Source organism: Rattus norvegicus, chromosome 9, assembly GCF_036323735.1.
Source record: "Rattus norvegicus strain BN/NHsdMcwi chromosome 9, GRCr8, whole genome shotgun sequence".
NCBI lineage: Eukaryota > Metazoa > Chordata > Mammalia > Rodentia > Muridae > Rattus > Rattus norvegicus.
Window position 1 is genome coordinate 69,105,484 of NC_086027.1, and position 18,053 is coordinate 69,123,536.

The 18,053-nt window shown below is 36.5% G+C and overlaps 1 protein-coding gene across 8 annotated transcripts in view; it reads left to right on the plus strand.

The window, feature by feature from the left end:
- Nbeal1 (neurobeachin-like 1) overlaps window positions 1-18,053 on the plus strand; it is a 168,607-nt gene that overhangs the window by 36,158 nt on the left and 114,396 nt on the right. For 7 of the 8 annotated variants that reach the window (XR_010055002.1, XM_039084849.2, XM_039084851.2 and 4 more), the window contains 4 exons: window positions 745-830; window positions 5,927-6,233; window positions 8,199-8,305; window positions 16,561-16,647. Coding sequence is in view for 7 of the 8 variants with exons in the window: in XM_039084849.2 (XP_038940777.1) it covers window positions 745-830; window positions 5,927-6,233; window positions 8,199-8,305; window positions 16,561-16,647 (587 nt within the window). In the remaining variant the exon portion in view is untranslated. The remainder of the gene's footprint in view (window positions 1-744; window positions 831-5,926; window positions 6,234-8,198; window positions 8,306-16,560; window positions 16,648-18,053) is intronic. The other variant, XM_039084852.2, reaches the window with a different exon arrangement.

An 18,053-nucleotide genomic window follows, 5' to 3' on the forward strand; every position in this document is an offset into this window, starting at 1 on the left:
GATGGTTTAGCATGTATTGGAGGATTGGTATAGGTTCCAAGCAAATTCTGCATCATTTTACTTAGGTGCTTGAACATCTATGGCTTTTGTATTCTAAGGTGAGGGTCCTGGAACCAATGATCCCTGAATTCCTGAGAAAGACTGTATATTATACAGCTGTCTTTTTCTTTAAAAAATATTTTTTTTAAGGTAGAGAAATGTTGGTAAATTGAGGAACTGGTCAAAGGGGAATGTTTCCTAATTGTTTTGTTTTTCTGCCGTAATTTTTCTTTGACTTGTGTATTTATATAGCATTTAAAATAGCAAAAATATTTTATTATGCTAAAACACATAAACGTGCTATAAGTTTAGAAATTGATCCTTGGAATTGATTTAGTAAATCTTTTTATTTAGCTCTTCTATTTTGTAATTCACTAAAGTAAGGGTCAGTTGCTAAAACAAATAAAATTTAATTTAATTTAGGACCGGGATAAGTTCTCGTTCTGCCACTTAGTAATAACCATGTTACTTTAGATGAGATAATAACTTAAAGTAGCTCATTCATAATGGTATAGGATGTCCTTATATGGATTATTACGGAAATTAAATGAAACGTGACAGATGTTTGTCAGCCTTTCCTTTCAACAGACTTTAGCCTTTTCTCATATAGGTCTTAATGTGTCAGTTTCAAGCATTCCTTAGACATGAATTGTGTTCTGAAATAGAAATCTTATTTATTTGTTTATTTGTGTATTATATTCACAGAATGTTTTCAGGAAAGTGAACATCTCAAGGAAAGTCTTAAGTGTTGCTTATTGCATCTCTTTGGAGCCATTGTAGCCGGTGGGCAGGTGAGGACAGTGTTGAAAGTTCACCTATCGTTAACAGCACAGAAGTCTCTCCATGGATTTACTCAATGTAGTGTGTGTCTTTTTATAACTCAATGCCTCATATAACTTTTAAATTTATATTTTGTTCAAAACTAAACTTCTTAAAATCTTCGTTAAATCCTATGTTACATTAACACTGACAATATTACTGGATGAATAGATTAGACAATTTGGTAATTTAAGTTCTTATTTCTCTTGGATTTTAGTTACCAGTTATTATTTTAAAGTATAGAGGAAATCAGCCTTATAGGCACAAAGAAATAAAATTGTAGCCAGTTTGATTTTCAGAGTCATGAATTTAGTCACTCTGCTGCCTATTTGCAATTACTAAATATATTTATACAGCTATTTATGCCTGTTCCAACAAACTCAACTAATTTCATTTTTTAAAAAATTGAATTTCAAGTTTTTCTGTGCTTGGTGTCTTAAAAATTGTGTCTCTGGTAAGCTGAGTACTGACTAGTTGCCAACATTGTGAATGTTCTTAAACCATGCAGTTTAAACGAGAGAGGCACACGTTGTGTGCATACCCCTTTTAGAGTTTGGTAAAGTCCCTTATTAGAATTTCTTAAATGTCTAAAGTAAAACACATATCATAAATATGTGTCTGTCTCCCTGTTTTGAAATTTGCTGAAATGGTAAGAAAACAAGTTTATGATATAGTAATGTGTGTGTGTGTGTGTGAGTGTGTGTGTGTGTGTGTGTGTGTGCGTGTGTGCGCAGTTTGTTTTGTTTTGAAACAGGGTTACTACTGACTGTCCTGGTTCTTGATTTGTAGACCAGACTGACCTCAAACTCAGTGAGATCTACCTGCCTCTGCCTTCTGAACGCTGGGATTAAAGGGGTGTGCCACCGCACCTGGCACTTAATTGTGTTTTTGTGTGGTCCTGAGATTGAATTTATGGCCTCATACATGATATAGGCAAAATACTCATGCTGTTAAGCTATACTCTAGCCCCACTATGGCTTTTTATAATGTGTAAAACGATGGGATACAGCAGTGAGTAAGGCATGTGCTACAAAACTGTAGTCAAATCTGTGCAGGAAGCTGACAGGAGGGTTCCTTGAGCCTAGGAGTTTGAAAGAACAACATACATGACCTAGGAAGAGCCAGCATTTGATAGGCTGTGCAGGATCTTGTTATGTCATAATAGTTATAATAATAGGAAAGTATATAGAATTTTTATTGGTAACAGAATCACAAGTATTGCTTACATTGCTGTGTTTTGTTGTTTGCATTTAAATTTGAACGAAATACTAAATTTCAAATAAAGACTACTGGAAATAAAGACATATGTTTTTATTCACGTTTATAGATTATTTGAATTCCTGCCTTTCCCCCTTACTTTCTCTTTTCTTTTTTCAACTTTTGTTGTTATTGTTCTTTTGAGACAGAGTTTTTCTGTGTAGTACCCCTGACTGTCCTGGTACTGACTTTGTAGACCAGGCTGGCCTGGAACTCACAGAGGTCTACCTGCCTCTACATCTCAATTGCTGGGTTTAAAGGTGTGTGCCACTGTCTTAGTTAGGGTTTCACTGCTGTGAACAGAAACCATGACCAAGCAAATTCTTGTAAGGACAACATTTAATTGAGGAGAGCTTACTGGTTCAGAGGTTCAGTCCATTATCACCAAGGCAGGAGCATGGTAGCATCCATGCAGACTTGGGGCTGGAGGAGCTGAGAGTTCCACCTCTTGTTTCAGTTAGCAAAGACTGGCTTCCAGGAAGCTAGGACAAGGGTCTTAAAACCCACAACCACAGTGACACACTTAGTCTCCAATAAGGCCATAACTCCCAGCAGTGCCACTCCTTGGACCAAGCATATACTAACCATCACAGGCACCATGCCTGGATTCTCATTCTTTTCTTTCTCTGTCTTCCTGTTTTGAAATAGTAGTCTTTTATTTCACATGGAACATTCTTGTGCATATAGCAAATTATATGTTTAAATTATAATTTTATTTCAAAATCTGGAATTCAATATTTTTGAAACACTTCAATTTCATTTAAATATAAAATTTCATTGATACTGTGCATTTTACCTGATTACTTTGGGTATTTAGAACTGATTTTGTCCATGTTCAGTAAGGCATCTTGGAGTTGATAATTTAGATATTTCTGCATTTGATAGCTCTCACACAGCTTCTTTTTTATGCCAGTAAGAACTTTTAGTTGCATAGCAACAGTAAGTTGTTCTTTGTCTTCCAGCAGGTGATGAGAAGTCCTTATGATCAACCAGGAAGCCCAAGTAGGGACACTAGATACTGGGCTACAGTTTATTTTGTTTGGATACTTGAAAGTTACTGTTTTATTCTCAAGTAAATGCATAAACTGATTATTTATATATATTCCTTCTTTTTTTCCCCCTAAGATTGTATTTTTGAGATAGGATTTAACTCTGTAATCCATGCTGGCCTTGAACATAGGATCCTCCTGCCTCTTGTGAAGGTTAAGATTGTAGGCATGTTCTTTTGTGCCTGATTCCTTTTAATTAGTGTATCTAATGTATATTCATGTATCTAGGTATATTCAAGTGTGATTTCTAGTGTCTAAATTCAGTCCAAGATTGGCTTTCCTATTGTTGAAATTCCCTCTCCATCTTTACTGTTTTTATTTGTATCTATATCATACTATTCATTTAATGGTCCTCGCATCCCGTTCATTATTCATACCTATCACTTTTAGATAGTTGCTAAAATTTCCTTCTCTGATTTATTTATCCTGTCTGTCCCTTTTAGAATCCAGTGTCTCTATTTGGTTTTGTGAACTTCTCTTGATCCTGATAGAAGGTAGCAGTCTTCCTAAGATGAACAGTTGTCTTTATTTTACTTTCTGATGTTTTGTTTTGTTTTGTTTGTTTCTTTGTATAGCCTTAGCTATTCTAGAACTAGTTTTGTAGACTAGTCTAGCTTCAAAAGCACAGAGGTCTGCCTGCTTCCACTTCTCAAAGTGCTGTGATTAAAGGCATGTGTCGCCACCAGCAGACCTTCTACTTTATGTCTGCCTCATCGTTTTGCTGTATTAGCTGATTTTCTTCTTTTGGATTATTACCTCACATTTTTCATAATTCTTCACCATTTTGTATAGGAATTGACAGATAGATGTGAAAAAATAAGAGTAGTATTGTCATTGACTGATGGAGAGCCTATTTGGGTCTCTTTTACCTTTGAGCACCTAGAGACATAATTCTTGTTAGAACTGAATATACTTCTGTAATGAATACTTACTATGAAAGTAAAAGATACCAGAGACTCAATTTATTGTTTTATGTACAAAAACTACTCAAAACATTTGTGATCAGTAAATCAGCTAGACTTACTGAAGTCAGAAGGCTGCTTGATAGGTTTCAGGTCAGGATGAGGCAATCCTAGTTGACTTGCTAGTCAACGTGGTGACGTAAGAATGATCCTATCATAAAGAAAAAATCTAATGACTGCTCTTCCCAAAGCACTGGGCTAGAATTTTCCATTCACAGTTTGGCCTTTTAGATCTGTGACTGCACATAAGAGAACCTTTCATGTTTTGTTAAGAGTATGGACACTGGGGTTGATCTAGGTTTGAATCTTGTGTCCATCCCACAGAGGTCGAGCTCAGAAAAATTATTTGTCTTTTGATTTACTTGTTTATAATATGGAAACAGTAACATTTACAGAATAGTTACCAGGACTAAAGGACACATAATCAAGGTAAAACAATGAACAAAGTGACCTATACTTATAAAAATGAAGGGAGTTAGAATTGTATCCAATTTTTGATTTGCTTATAATAATGAAATTATCCAAGCTTAATTTAATTGCTTTGGAAAAACCCTGCAGTTGTGGAGTTGTAGGTGAGACTGTACGTGTAGCACGCGGCAGCCCTGAGTTCAGTTCCTTGAGCTTGAGTGGGAAGAAAGAAAGTAACCAGGCAGTAAACAGCTTGGAGGTAGCATGGTGGATCTAGGCTCTGCAGGTCCTATCGATTCCTTCTGAGTGTCAGTTTGTTAGTAGCTGCTAGAGTTTTGATCATAATGCTGTCATTTGGAACACAAAACTGGGGTCATGAAGGAGATACTGAGAAACTGGCTTGGAACTCAGTTGTAGATCCGACCAGCCTTGAAACCACAGAGATTTGTGTGCCTCAGCTGGGATTAGAGATGTGTACCACTGCATCTGCTCAGTCCTGTGTCTCCTTTACCAAACCCAGGCATTGTGACTGCAAAAGGGCAGACATGTCTAGATGATAAAATTCACTTCCTAGGCCTTCTTATCAGCAGGTTTAGTAGGTAGTATGATCTTTATTCTTGGTAGCCATGTAGCCAGGAGAACATCAGTATTCGAGTCAAGATTTTAAGGGGAGATTGAATACTGAGTGTGACATCAGTAATTTTCTTCCATAATACTATTTATTGCTTATTATTGGTAATAATGAGACTAAGTTACCCACAGACTATTGAACAATTATTTTTTATTAATTACATTTTGTTTTTCTCCTGCATTACTGTACACCGAACCTAGGGCTTCACATGTGTTAGACATTGCACTGTATACACCCGTTCCCAACCCTTTTTTTTTTTTCCACAATTGAATTTTGAGACAGGGTCTCGCTAAATTGGCTTATACTAGCCTTGAACTCACTTTGTAGCCCACAAAAGATTCGAACTTATTGGTCCACTTGCTTTAACCTTCTAAAATAGCAGGTACTATCAGGCCTGGCCTCATTATATTTCAACAGCAACCACTTGCTCAATATAAGGAGTTTCAGAAATGTTCGTAGAATCAGTCAGTCATTCTCATTTTTTTTAAAACAATATCCTTTTCATGATCTTCATCCTCTGTTTTTTTGAACAGAATTTTCTTAACATGGTTACTTTTAGTTTCAAAGGATGGAAAGCAAATTTCAGATTAGTAGAGAGCAAAGTAAGACTTAGCTATGGGTAATATTTGCATATCTGCTATCATTTAATAACTATGTTAATTTATTTAAAAGAAGTTATGCATAGGCGTACTCACTTTCTTGTAAATATATAAAGCCTCCTTTAGGCTTAATTTTATCTTTTATTGTTTTTAATGTTTCAGAAGAATGCTTTGCAAGCTATTTCTCCAGCGACCATGGAAGTTCTTATGCGAGTTTTGTCTGATTGTGATTCATGGGAAGAAGGAGATCCTGAGGAAGTGGGTAGAAAGAGAGAGCTGACTCTGAAATGCCTCACACAAGTGGTGCATATCCTTCTTACTAGCAGCTCTGACCAGCGTCAGGTGGAAACCAGTACCATTTTGGAGAACTATTTTAAGTTGCTCAATTCTGATCACTCAGCTTTACCTAAGCAGGGGAGGTCCAGGCGGTGGGAAAGCCAGTTCATAGCTCTGCAGATTAAGATGCTCAGTAAGTACTCAGTGAAGTGTTTCCTCAGTTTATTTTTGATTTCTTAGTCTCAGTTTCTTTTGAAATATTAACTGTTTATTTCAGGTAATGAATATTTTGATTTTTGACTTCCAAATAATTAGTGTGAAATTGATTTGTTTACATTTTTACTTTATCAAGCAAAAACTTGTTTATATTCTTTTTTGAAAGTCTAATCCATTAAGGTGTCTATGATAAAAGAAAATCAGTTATGGCTAAAATTGTCAGGAAGTATAAGTTCTAGAAGGTACTATTTGTAGTCTTTACTGTGATGTTAATTAGGTAAATGCCTCTAATGTTTCTGTTTTTTAGGACAGATTGTCTAGTAGTCACAGAGGTCTCTTCTGACTTTCTTCTTTTTGTATCTGTGCAAGAATATCTGGTTTCTATGCTTTACTAACTCTCTAGCCAGTTTATATGATTTCTTTTTTTTTCCTTCAAAATGACTGAATTTGTTTTGAATTCAGTGTATTAGTGTAGTAAATACTTTCCATCAATTGTTTTAATCATCAATAGATTACATACACTCCTTATTTCCTTCTAACAGATGAATGTATAGAAATTAGATGCGCAGTAATTTTCTCAAAGTCTCTCAGCTCCTAGTGAGCAGAACTGGCAGGGAAAGGCAAAACCTCCCGACTACAGGCCCATCCTCTGATTCACCAGCTTTGTGATCCTGAAGAGAATAAGTCATGCCAAAAATGAGTGATATCGCAAGTGCATCCTAGACTCTAGAATCCAGATTAAACATAATCAGTTGGTTATTACTTATTTTTATTGTTTATGTAAATCCTTTTTATAGTTCTATTGTAGGCATGAGTGGAAGTGACAATAACTACAGTTAAAATGCACAACCTAATACAAAAAGAATGATGTTTCCCTTTCCCTTTGTAATCTATGTTGTGTAAATAGAGCAATGAATAAGGCACAGAACCACAGTGTGCCATGTCCATGAGATAGCTCGTGGCTCCCACACACTGCATTGGAAAGGTTCATTGATGGAAACCATGACCTCAGTTCAGTATGCTGTGCACTGTGATCAGTACTCTATACGACTCTTGTTGTATCGCCTATGTTAGGTTGTTAAAGAACTGTACTTACTGCAGTGTATGTCGTCGTTACACTACACTAGGAAACTCAGATAAAACATTGATTTCGTTTTGTTTTTTTGTTTTTTTGTTTGTTTGAGATGGTTTTTCTGTGTAACCTTGGCTGCCCTGGAACTCTCTCTGAAGACCAGGCTGGCCTCACCTCTCGAATGGTGGGACTAAAGGTGTACACCACCACCCAGCCAGGAGTAAACGTTTTTATATCTCTCCACCTAGACATAAGAAACAGTAATGAATTATTATATAAATTCATATGTACTATATTAATTTGGAAATGTGCATAAAATATTATTGAAATGGTACATTACAATATTGTTATATAGAAAATTAAGAATCATTTTGCTATAATGTCATTTTCTTTAGTTATTGTAAGTTTAAAAATCAGTTTGATTCTGTTAGATAGAATTCTTTTTTATTGGGAACTATGGTATTTTCCATGCCAGATGTCCTTTGATTTCTTGATTGGGTTATCACTGCAATAGGAAATGAGAGATAAATGTTATCATTGCTGTTATGGGCCATGTACTCACTTCATAGTGTTTAAACATGACTACTAAATATTATAACCAGATACTGCTTATAATTGCAAATCAGACACAGAACTTAGCCTTTCAGAACACTTTAGCAAGTTGCTGAAAAGTATTTTCCAGTCATATGTACATCTTAAACTAGCTGGAATTATAAAGAAGTTGAAAATAATAATTTTTCTTAGTTTCAAAATTTGATTTCTGTTCGTCTGTATTCTGTTCTGTCAACTTAAAAGTCTAAAATGATAGCAGTAGATGTTTGATCACAAGGTTTTACCTTTACATGAGTGACTTTGTTTTTATTTTTATAGACACCATCACAGCCATGTTAGATTGCGCAGACAGGCCTGTCCTTCAGGCCGTTTTTCTCAACAGCAATTGCTTTGAACATCTCATACGACTTCTACAGAACTGCAAGGTACTTTATTATTATTATTTTTGCTCATGAAAGTTTGTTTGTTTGCCTATTTAGTTATTTGTACCACAGCATGAATGTTGAGGATCAGAAGGTAACTTGTGGGAATTGATTCTACTCTTCTAGCATGTGGGTTTAGGGATTAGACTTGGGTTGGCAGACTGGACAAGTACCTTATCTCCCTGAGCCATCTTGAGGCATTGTTTATAATTTTTAACAATGTTTCTTTGGGGGGGTCATAGTGGCACATGCCTTTGATCCTGGCACTGGACAAGCAAAGACAGGTGGAGCTCTGTGAGTTTGAGTCCAGCCTCATCTATGGAGTGAGTTCCAGGACAGTCAGAGGTCAGAGCCATTTAGTGGAATCTCGTTTCACAGAAAAAATAAATAAATAAATAAAGGCTTATTTTGATTCAGATTTGACCACATTATTACAGACATTTTTATTGTTAATTTGTGTTTTCATTTCATTACATAATCAAGTTTTATCTTTAAACAATTAAACTGATTTAATTATCATTATAAAATTAGAACATATTAGTATGTATTTATACATACCCTATACCAGAGATCAGAAAAATGAGACACAAAGATTTATACTTTGTCCAAGATCTCTTGATCCAGTGAGAGACAGATGTAGGACTCTGGCCAAAGCTGTCCTCTCTCAGGGTGGGCACTTATCACTGGGCACTCTGCCTCATGCTCTCATTTTGCTCAGCCCAGGCTAGGCAGAGTGCATTCAGTAGTTGTATACCCTGGTCTAGGAACTAGCAGATATCTAAATCCTCCATCTCAGAAGAGCCCCTTAAAGAAAGAACTATGCACTGTCTACATGGGGATAGGCCTTGTCTTGATTGAAACTAGAATTATATGGTTTATGGTTATCTAAAAGTATTAAAATTCATGTGAACTTTTTTTATATGATGACATTTCAGCTTAGGAAGTACTATGTTTCCATTGGGCACTGATTCACATACTTGAGGCCACTTAAAGTCATAATTTGCTTCTGGTTTCTTGACTGTTTGTCTAGAGCATACAAATACAGTGCAGTTCCATATGCCATTTGACAAGCACTTCCATTCACTGAGTCATCTTCTCAGCTCAATATTTTCTATCAGGTAACTCTTTGAAGTTTTTTGTAAATGGAATTCTATTTCTTGTAGAACTCATAGTCACAGGGTATAAACTAGACTTGTATGTCTTTAAAATTAGGAGACTTTGTATTAAACAACTTTCAAGTAATTAGAAAATCCAGAAAACGAATCAGAACACTGTTAAGGCTCTCAGTACATATTGCCGGTTAGCTTTTTCACTGTTGTTTCTGTTCTCCAGTTACACTTGCCACAGCAGTGTGAGAGAGTACACAACAGTTATGTTTCTGTGCTTTATATTGTATGCTCATGGGGGTCCATGCCATGTTCAGCCACCAAACCCAGGCACTTGCTGAAGCTGGGAAGTGCTTGCTGACAGGAACCTGATATGGACTCCTGAAAGGCTCTGTCAGGGCCTTAGGGATCCAGATGTGGATACTTACAGTCAAATATCAGAAGGGAACCCCAATGGAGGAATTGAGGGAAGGACTGAAGGAGCTGAAGGGGTTTGCAACCCTGTGGGAGGAACAACAATATCAACCAACCAGACCTCCAGAGCTCCCAGAGACTAAACCACCAATCAGTGAATACACATGGAAGGACCCATGACTCCAGCTGTATATGTGGTAGAGGATGTCCTTGTCTGGCATCAATGAGAGGGGAAGCCTGGATCCTGAAAAATCTTGATGCCTCAGCATAGAGGATGATAGTGGTAGGACGGGGAAGCACCGTCGTGGAGGCAGGGTGATGGGGTGTGGAATGGGGATTTTTTTGGGTGGGGGAACTGGGAGGGGTTTAAATGTTTAAACATCTATTTCTTGTTTGTATGGGGCAAACTGTGGCACACATGAAGGAGGTCAGGATAACTGTGGGAATTTGTTCTCTCCTATCATGTGGGTTTAACATTTGAAATGTAAATAAACAAAATGACCAATTAAAATTAAATTAAATTAAATTTTTTTTTGGGGGTTCTTTTTTTCGGAGCTGGGGACCGAACCCAGGGCCTTGCACTTCCTAGGCAAGCGCTCTACCACTGAGCTAAATCCCCAACTTCCTAAATTAAATTTTAAAAAGATGTTGCTAAAAAGGTTTTAGAGAGGTTAGAAATGAAACTACTCCATAGATCTGTATGTCTTTCAGTTAATTCTTGTACTTTCTAGTTGAAAACACTTGGTTGATTCTGATATTATTCCTCAGTAAGGATTCTTGGTTTTTTGAGTGTTAAAGGGCATATCTTTGAAAGTTTCTATGTGACGTCATTGCTTACTTTATAGTAATATCGTTAAATAGGGCACACAGTACAATTAATATATTGATGACGTATATCATAAGAGTTTCAAAAGTTATCAAACTCCTGACTTCTGGTTAGTTAGCATGCCTCTCTTGTCTTACAAATATTATTTATGTGGAAAATATTCTAGAGAGATGAAAAATATACAGCGGAAGTATTTATAAAACACTTTGATCATTGTAAAACAATATTGCTTTGTCACTTAGGAAGACAGTGTCAGTAACATAGTTATCTCAGGTGTATTAAGAGAATCCATATTTAGCCAAGTGGTGGTGGCACAGCTTTTAAACCCAGTACTTTGGAAGCAGAGGCAGGTGGATTTCTGTGAGTTTTAGGTCAGCCTGGTCTACAAAGCAAGTTCCAGTCCAGGTAGAGCTATACAAAGAAACCCTGTTTTGAAAAAACAGAAAATAAAAAACAAAACAGATTTCACATATCAAGGAATCTTTATGGTATTTCCCACACCCCTTGAAATTTGTCAAGATGGGGATGTTCAAACTCAGGTTGTCAGGCCTAGCAGCAAGCACCTCACTGAACTATCTTCCCATCTTCCAACTCCCAGAGGCTGCTGATAAATAGTCATCAAGCAAGGCTAGGAAGGTGGCTCAGTTCAGAAAGTGCTTGCAGGGAGCTACAGGGCCTGGGTTTCACTCCTCAGAACCACATAAAAAACCCAGGCACAACCCAAAACACCTGTACGAGGTACTGCTAGGGCTCACCTGTCAGCCTGTCTCGTATCTTCTTAAAAATATAATTTTTTTTCTCACAGCTAACCAGGGTTGAGACCTAACAGTTACATCTTACAGAATGGTACATTCTAAAAATAGATCTTTAGGATGAACGTCATCAAGTATACTTATTCAATCTAAGGTAGATACAACTCACCATGTGATAGAGTCTTTGAGAACCACTGTCACATAGTGATTTCTCATTTACCAAAATATGCTCATACAGTACATGTATGTATCTGCTGTATTGTGTGAGGTTTCATAATTACAGCTCTCGAGTCTGTTTTTGATGCAGGTCTCTATGGCCTCAAACTCACTGTGGGACTAGGCTGCCCTTGAACTTCAGGTACTCCTCCTGCCTCAGCAGCTAGTACTAGCTTTTAAAAAGTTAATAATCTCCTGTTACTCCCTGCATTTTCCTTTGGTACTAAACATACCAAAGAAGAACTGTGTTTCAGGAGGAAAAGTCAGTTCTTGGGGTCTGAGCCTTTCCTTTCAGGACTTTTCTCCATTTGGAACATTTTTTGTGTCTGAATCATCACAGGTCATGTGGTATTCCAGCCACCGTCTTTCAGCTCATATTATTTTTATAAGTTAATTGGGTTCATGAGTTATTTATACCCACAATGTATGTTTTGATCATGCTCTTCCATTTTTCGGTGTTTGCCACTGATACTCCTATCATTCCTAATTTCCAGCAATTCTTTGTCTGCTTAAATTAAATCAATCTTTGTTTCTTTGTTTTCGTATGTGGACGAGAACATGTGACACCTGTCTTTATCTGGTGTATTTTGTTTCATTCATTTGGTTGCAAATGACAGAAACTAATATTTTTTCATGGTTAACATTAATACCACAGTATGTGGTGTGCCATATTTTCCTTGTCTGCTCAGTGGTTGACAGAACACTGGTTCTCTCTCCTAGCTGTAGTACGTATTTCAGCAGTATAAACAATCATGCAAATATCTTTTGTTTACTGACATTATTTCCTTAGCTATACGCAGAGAAGTCAGAGAACAAGACTATACCATAGTTCTATGCTTACTTTTTTGAGAAATGTTCCTATTGTTTACATTTTGTCTGTGTTAATGTACCTTCTTACTGGCAGCATATAAGGGTTTCATCTTCATATCATCTCCAACATTAAAAGAAGTTAACCATTGAGGCAGTAATTAAGTATTTAAAACATTAAAATGAAGTCTTTACAATAAATTTCCAAATTTACTCATTGCACATGTGAAGAAATGATGTCCTGAGGTGTTAAATTACTAGGTCAGGCTCAATACTAATAATTGTTGGAACTAGAATCTTTTTTACTCACATTTTTTTGGCCCTAAGTTCACTGTAATAGGTAGTTACTGTAAATTTGTTTTTCATATTCAGGGTTACTGGTTTTAACTAGTATTAAATATTTAATGTGCATTAAATATAAGGCATTATAGTTTTCATCAATATAAGCATTTTATGAACATTGTTATCATTTCTGAATATATGAAAATAATTGGGAGTCTTGTGAAAATTTAGGTTCCCCCAGTGTATTTTATGATATACATATTGCTTTCTGTGTAATTTTTTTGTTGCTTTTAATAAACAAGTCATTTAGTTTGTTTGTACAATAGTGCAAAAATCAAGATTTTACTGTTTAAATATTCATACTTACTGGAAACAACTTCAAGTAAAGCTATCGAGTAGCAAAAGTAATTTATGAATCAGATGGAAAATTTTAAACTGTTAGTAGTTTTTTTGAAAGAGTAGTTATTGTGTGCACATGTGTACATGCATCTGTGTGTACTTATGTGAGTGTCTGTGTGTCTGCATGATATAAATATGTGTATATGCTAAAATGTACATCTGAAAATCAGAGGATACCTGGGGATGAAACTTAGGTTGTTGGACTTGTGTAGAAAGTACTTTTATACACTGAACTATCTTGTTGGCCTTACCATTGGTGGTTTCTCTGCCATCTCTGTGAACAGTATTCACAAATATCATATGTGTTTGTTTCTCTAGAATTTATGTAAAGACTTCTATGCTTGTTAACTTAAGTTTCATTATAATACAAAACTCTTTTATATATAAAATACACATTGCATGACATTAGATGTATGTCACTAGATGTGATGAATGGTGCACATTTTATTCTTTGAGGTTTTTTTTACAATGTATTTAGATTATTGAACAGTACAACTGGTCATTAGTGCTAGCAAAATTTAAAATCCATCATTGGCTTTAAGAAGGCTGAAATCTTGTGTTTTCTGACTCTTAAACTTTTAGACTTACACTTTCTGTTTTAAGAGCAACAACTTTAGATTGTTTGTTTGTTTGTTTTTTGTTTCTCTGTGTAACCCTGGCCATCCTAGAGCTTGCCTTGCAGAACAAGCTGACCTCGAACTCACAGAGATCCTCCTGCCTCTGCCTCTGGAGTGCTGGGATTAAAGTCATGTGCTACCCCCCAGCCCAGCTGACAATACTCTTTATGTAGATTGGTGTGCTAGCTTCTGTTTTGTGGGATTAGGGATCAGTCTTGGATCTTTGCCTGTATAAGATTGTATTTTATTAATGAGTTATGTTTCCAGTTCTGGAGACTAATTAATTTTTCATTTTCATCTGAGCATCCCAATAATAATTGCACACCAATAATATAGGATATTAATAGCATTTGTACTTTTCCTTTATAGTATTGTAGGAAGGGTAGATATCATAAGACTGAAAACCAAAAGGGTAGGATGGGAAAAAAGAGATGTAACTAACTGATATCCAGAGTTAATTATGTCATTTCAGGCAATGAAATCCCTTAGCACTATTTTTATTTTCTGTTTTCTTTTTGTATAGTTGGTGTAATTTTAGATGTTTTGGGATTTTGTAAAAGAATACTTATGTACATTTCATTCATTATGTGAATACTGAGGTGTTGTTTGCTCTTTTGAGATAGGATCTCACTATGTAGCTCTGGCTGGCCCTGGAGCTCACCATGTAGACCAGACAAGCGCTGAATCCTAGAGATGCCTCCTTTTGCCATCACACTGGGCACTGTCTGTCTGTCTGTCTGTCTGTCTGAGACAAGGTCTTATCTATCTCAGACTGGCCTCAGAATTGGAGGATAGGATAATAGGGATAATATTTTATTTTGATACCTCCTGAGTCCTGGGATTCCCAGTGTTCATAAGCATGTCTGGTTTATATAGGACTAGGGCTCTAACTAGAGCTTTGCTCATGGTAGGCTAGCACAGCACAGCTGAGCCACATCCCAACCCTGTATTTCTTTTTAAAAATGTACATTACAGTTAACAACACACTTTTTTGTGTGTATATGATATTATTAGTATTTCCTAAAATCTGGCAAATATAATTAACAGACTGTTTTGTGAGAACTTTTTTTCCTTCTCCCCATTGCTTGCTAGTAATAAACATCATGAGCTTGTGTACATTCAAACTAATAGAAGAAAAAGAGGGGAAGAGCCTGGAACACATGGGCACTGGGGAAAATTTCCTCAACAGGACACCAATGGCTCATGCTCTAAGATCAAGAATCGACAAATGGGACCTCATAAAATTACAAAGCTTCTGTAAGGCAAAGGGCACTGTCATTAGGACAAAACAGCAACCAACAGATTGGGAAGAAATCTTTACCAATCCTACATCCAATAGAGGGCCAATATCTAATACATAAAAAGAACTCAAGAAGGTAGACTCTAGAGAGCCAAGTATCCCTATTAAAAATGGGATACAGAGCTAAACAAAGAATTCTCAGCTGAGAAATATCGAATGGCTGAGAAGCACCTAAAGAAATGTTCAGCATCCTTAGTCATCAGGGAAATGCAAATCAAAACAACCCTGAGATCCCACCTCACGTCAGCCAGAATGGCTAAGATCAAAAACTCGGGGCTGGAGAGATGGCTCAGTGGTTAAGAGAACTGACTGCTCTTCCAGAGGTCCTGAGTTCAATTCCCAGCAACCACATGGTGGCTCATAGCCATCTGTAATGGGATCCAATGCCCTCTTCTGGTGTGTCTGAGGACAGCTACAGTAAACTCATACATGATAAATAAATAAATCTTTAAAAAAAAAAACAACTCAGATGACAACAGATGCTGGTAAAGTTTCTTATTAGAATGGTTTAGATTCTTTATAAATCTTACCCTTCACTTCACTTTCATTTGAAGTTTCTTTCTCTTCATTGATTTGACAGAATCAATGGGGATACTGAGTTAATGCACAAACTAAAGTACCTAATGGCTTTACTTCATGTAAAGAGAGTAATTATGAGTCAGTTGTACTACTCAGTGGGTTAAGGCATTTGGCACTCAAGCCCAGTGAGTGGAGTTTACCCATGTAAAGGTGAGCGGAGAGAACTTACTCCACAAGTTGTCCTTTACCCTCCATGTGTGCAGTGTGGCATATGCCTCCTGCCCACTTCACACACACATATAAATGCATCCACCAGAGTAAGTCTTTTTTTTTTTTTTTTCGGAGCTGGGGACCGAACCCAGGGCCTTGCACTTGCTAGGCAAGTGCTCTACCGCTGAGCTAAATCCCCAACCCCAGAGTAAGTCTTTTAAAGAAACTTACAATGTAATCTTCATGAGTGCCAGGGATTTCCCTTTCCTGAGTACAAATAAAATATGAATTAGGTCTGCTGAAGCATATCTTTTAAGAGGATGTGAGATCAGATAAATGTGGGTAGTCGTGCTGCACACCGACTTTTCTTGTCAAGCCACACACCAGTCTCTTTTGAGACTCTGAGAAAAATTGCTGGAAAGAGCCTCTTTTAATGTTAGCGTCACAGGATTTTGCAGTCTTACTTGACTAAATACAATATTTCCTATGGAGTCTTTTATCTATCTTAATAGTAACTGTATTTTTTGAAAGGCATTCTCTGCTGATTCTTCACTAATTTGAGAATATTAATCAGTTGTGAGTTATTGGTTGTTTTATTCTAAGAACTTGATAATAGTTATATAGTATGTATACTCCTATTAAATTGTTATTCAGAAAGCAAATAATTACATATTTCCGGAAGTTATGTACTTCACATCTGGATTCTTGGATTAGTTTTCAAGAGACATGGACATCCAGCTGGACCTCATTCTGCTTTTAGGTAACAATTTAACGTTCTTTCTGCATTGTTCTTGTCTCTGTTTTTAACAGCTGTTTTTAAATGTACACAGTAAGGTGACAGACAAGAATGAGAAAGACCTTGCCAACCAGTTACTGACAGAGATGAGTGAGGACCAGGTACCTCCGAAGCCTGCATTTTGTCTCAGCTGCAGTCCAAAGTCAGTCAGTGGGATAACCATTCCTGTGCTTTTCTTCTTACGTCTCCAAACCCACACACCTCTAAGTGTGTTTAATTTTGAGGACTATTTAAATTAAATCTTAAACCATCATTACAGTTCTGTCCATTTTCATGTGTGCCTTTCCCCTGTGAGAAGATAAAAAGTACAGGAATGGAGCCTGGTGTCCGTGCCGGCCGGCCGCCTGGTGACCACTCTGTCTGAGGGCTTCACTTTCTCAGCACTGGGGTGCACTGGGACATGAGGGCCTGGTTTGTGAAAATGCATAGTCATGTTAATATCTTGATTCTTTGCTTCCTATTGACACAATGATTATAATTAAATGGACAACCTGAATCTTGGAGGAAGGGAAGAAGATGATGAACCCTTTGAATGTTAATTCAGCATACAATTTGATTTGTCGTTGTTCTCCAAATTCAACCTACTTATAAAATTGCCTTTTTTTCCCTCAACATATTTGATGGAAAATTAATATATCTTGATAAAATTATTTTAATGCATAGGTTTCCTGAGTTGTTGAAAAAGAGACTGTTATAATATGTTAATTTCATTTTTGGGTATAAGATAGAGACTTACAGAATTTTTGTTGCTTTAGATTTCTCTTATTTAGACTCCAGGGAATACTTACATTATTTTTTTTATTTTTATATTTTTATAAGAGATTTTGTAGGGGTTGGGGATTTAGCTCAGTGGTAGAGCGCTTGCCTAGCAAGCCCAAGGCCCTGGGTTCGGTCCCCAGCTCCCAAAAAAAAAAAAAAAAAAAAGAAAAGAAAGAGATTTTGTAAACTCAAATGGTAGCTATGATGAAGTCTTTCAGTTTATTCTTGAGCAAAGTCCAGCACAGATCTTATTTATGTGAATTTATATATGCAGAATGTTAATCTATATATGAAAGTCAAGACTTTAGATTAAGTAATATTCCTACAAATGGTAAACCTTAGTAAACAGAAATCTAAATAGCTTCTTCTACTTGCAGACCAAGTCTGTTGGGTGTTAGAATAGAGAACGCTATTTGTGCAGTGGCTGGTGTCAGGTCATAATAATACTGTTTCCAAAGCAGATTTTCAATGCTGGCTTTACAACTTTCTACCATTTTAAATTCAATTTTAAGTATATCTGTGTGTATAAGAGTGCAGTGCCTTCAGAGGCCAGAGAGGCGTTGAATCCATCTCTATAGCCCCAGCTTTCTACAGTCTAAGCTCGATGCTGTGAGGCTCTATTAAGCCATGTATAGCAATTAGGTTGAAATTTTTTTAAATGTGTTATTGGTGGTAGTTATTGTTTTATTTTCTAGGAGGAATCTCCTGAAATTTAATGTATCTCATATTTATGGTTAAGCCCAAATAA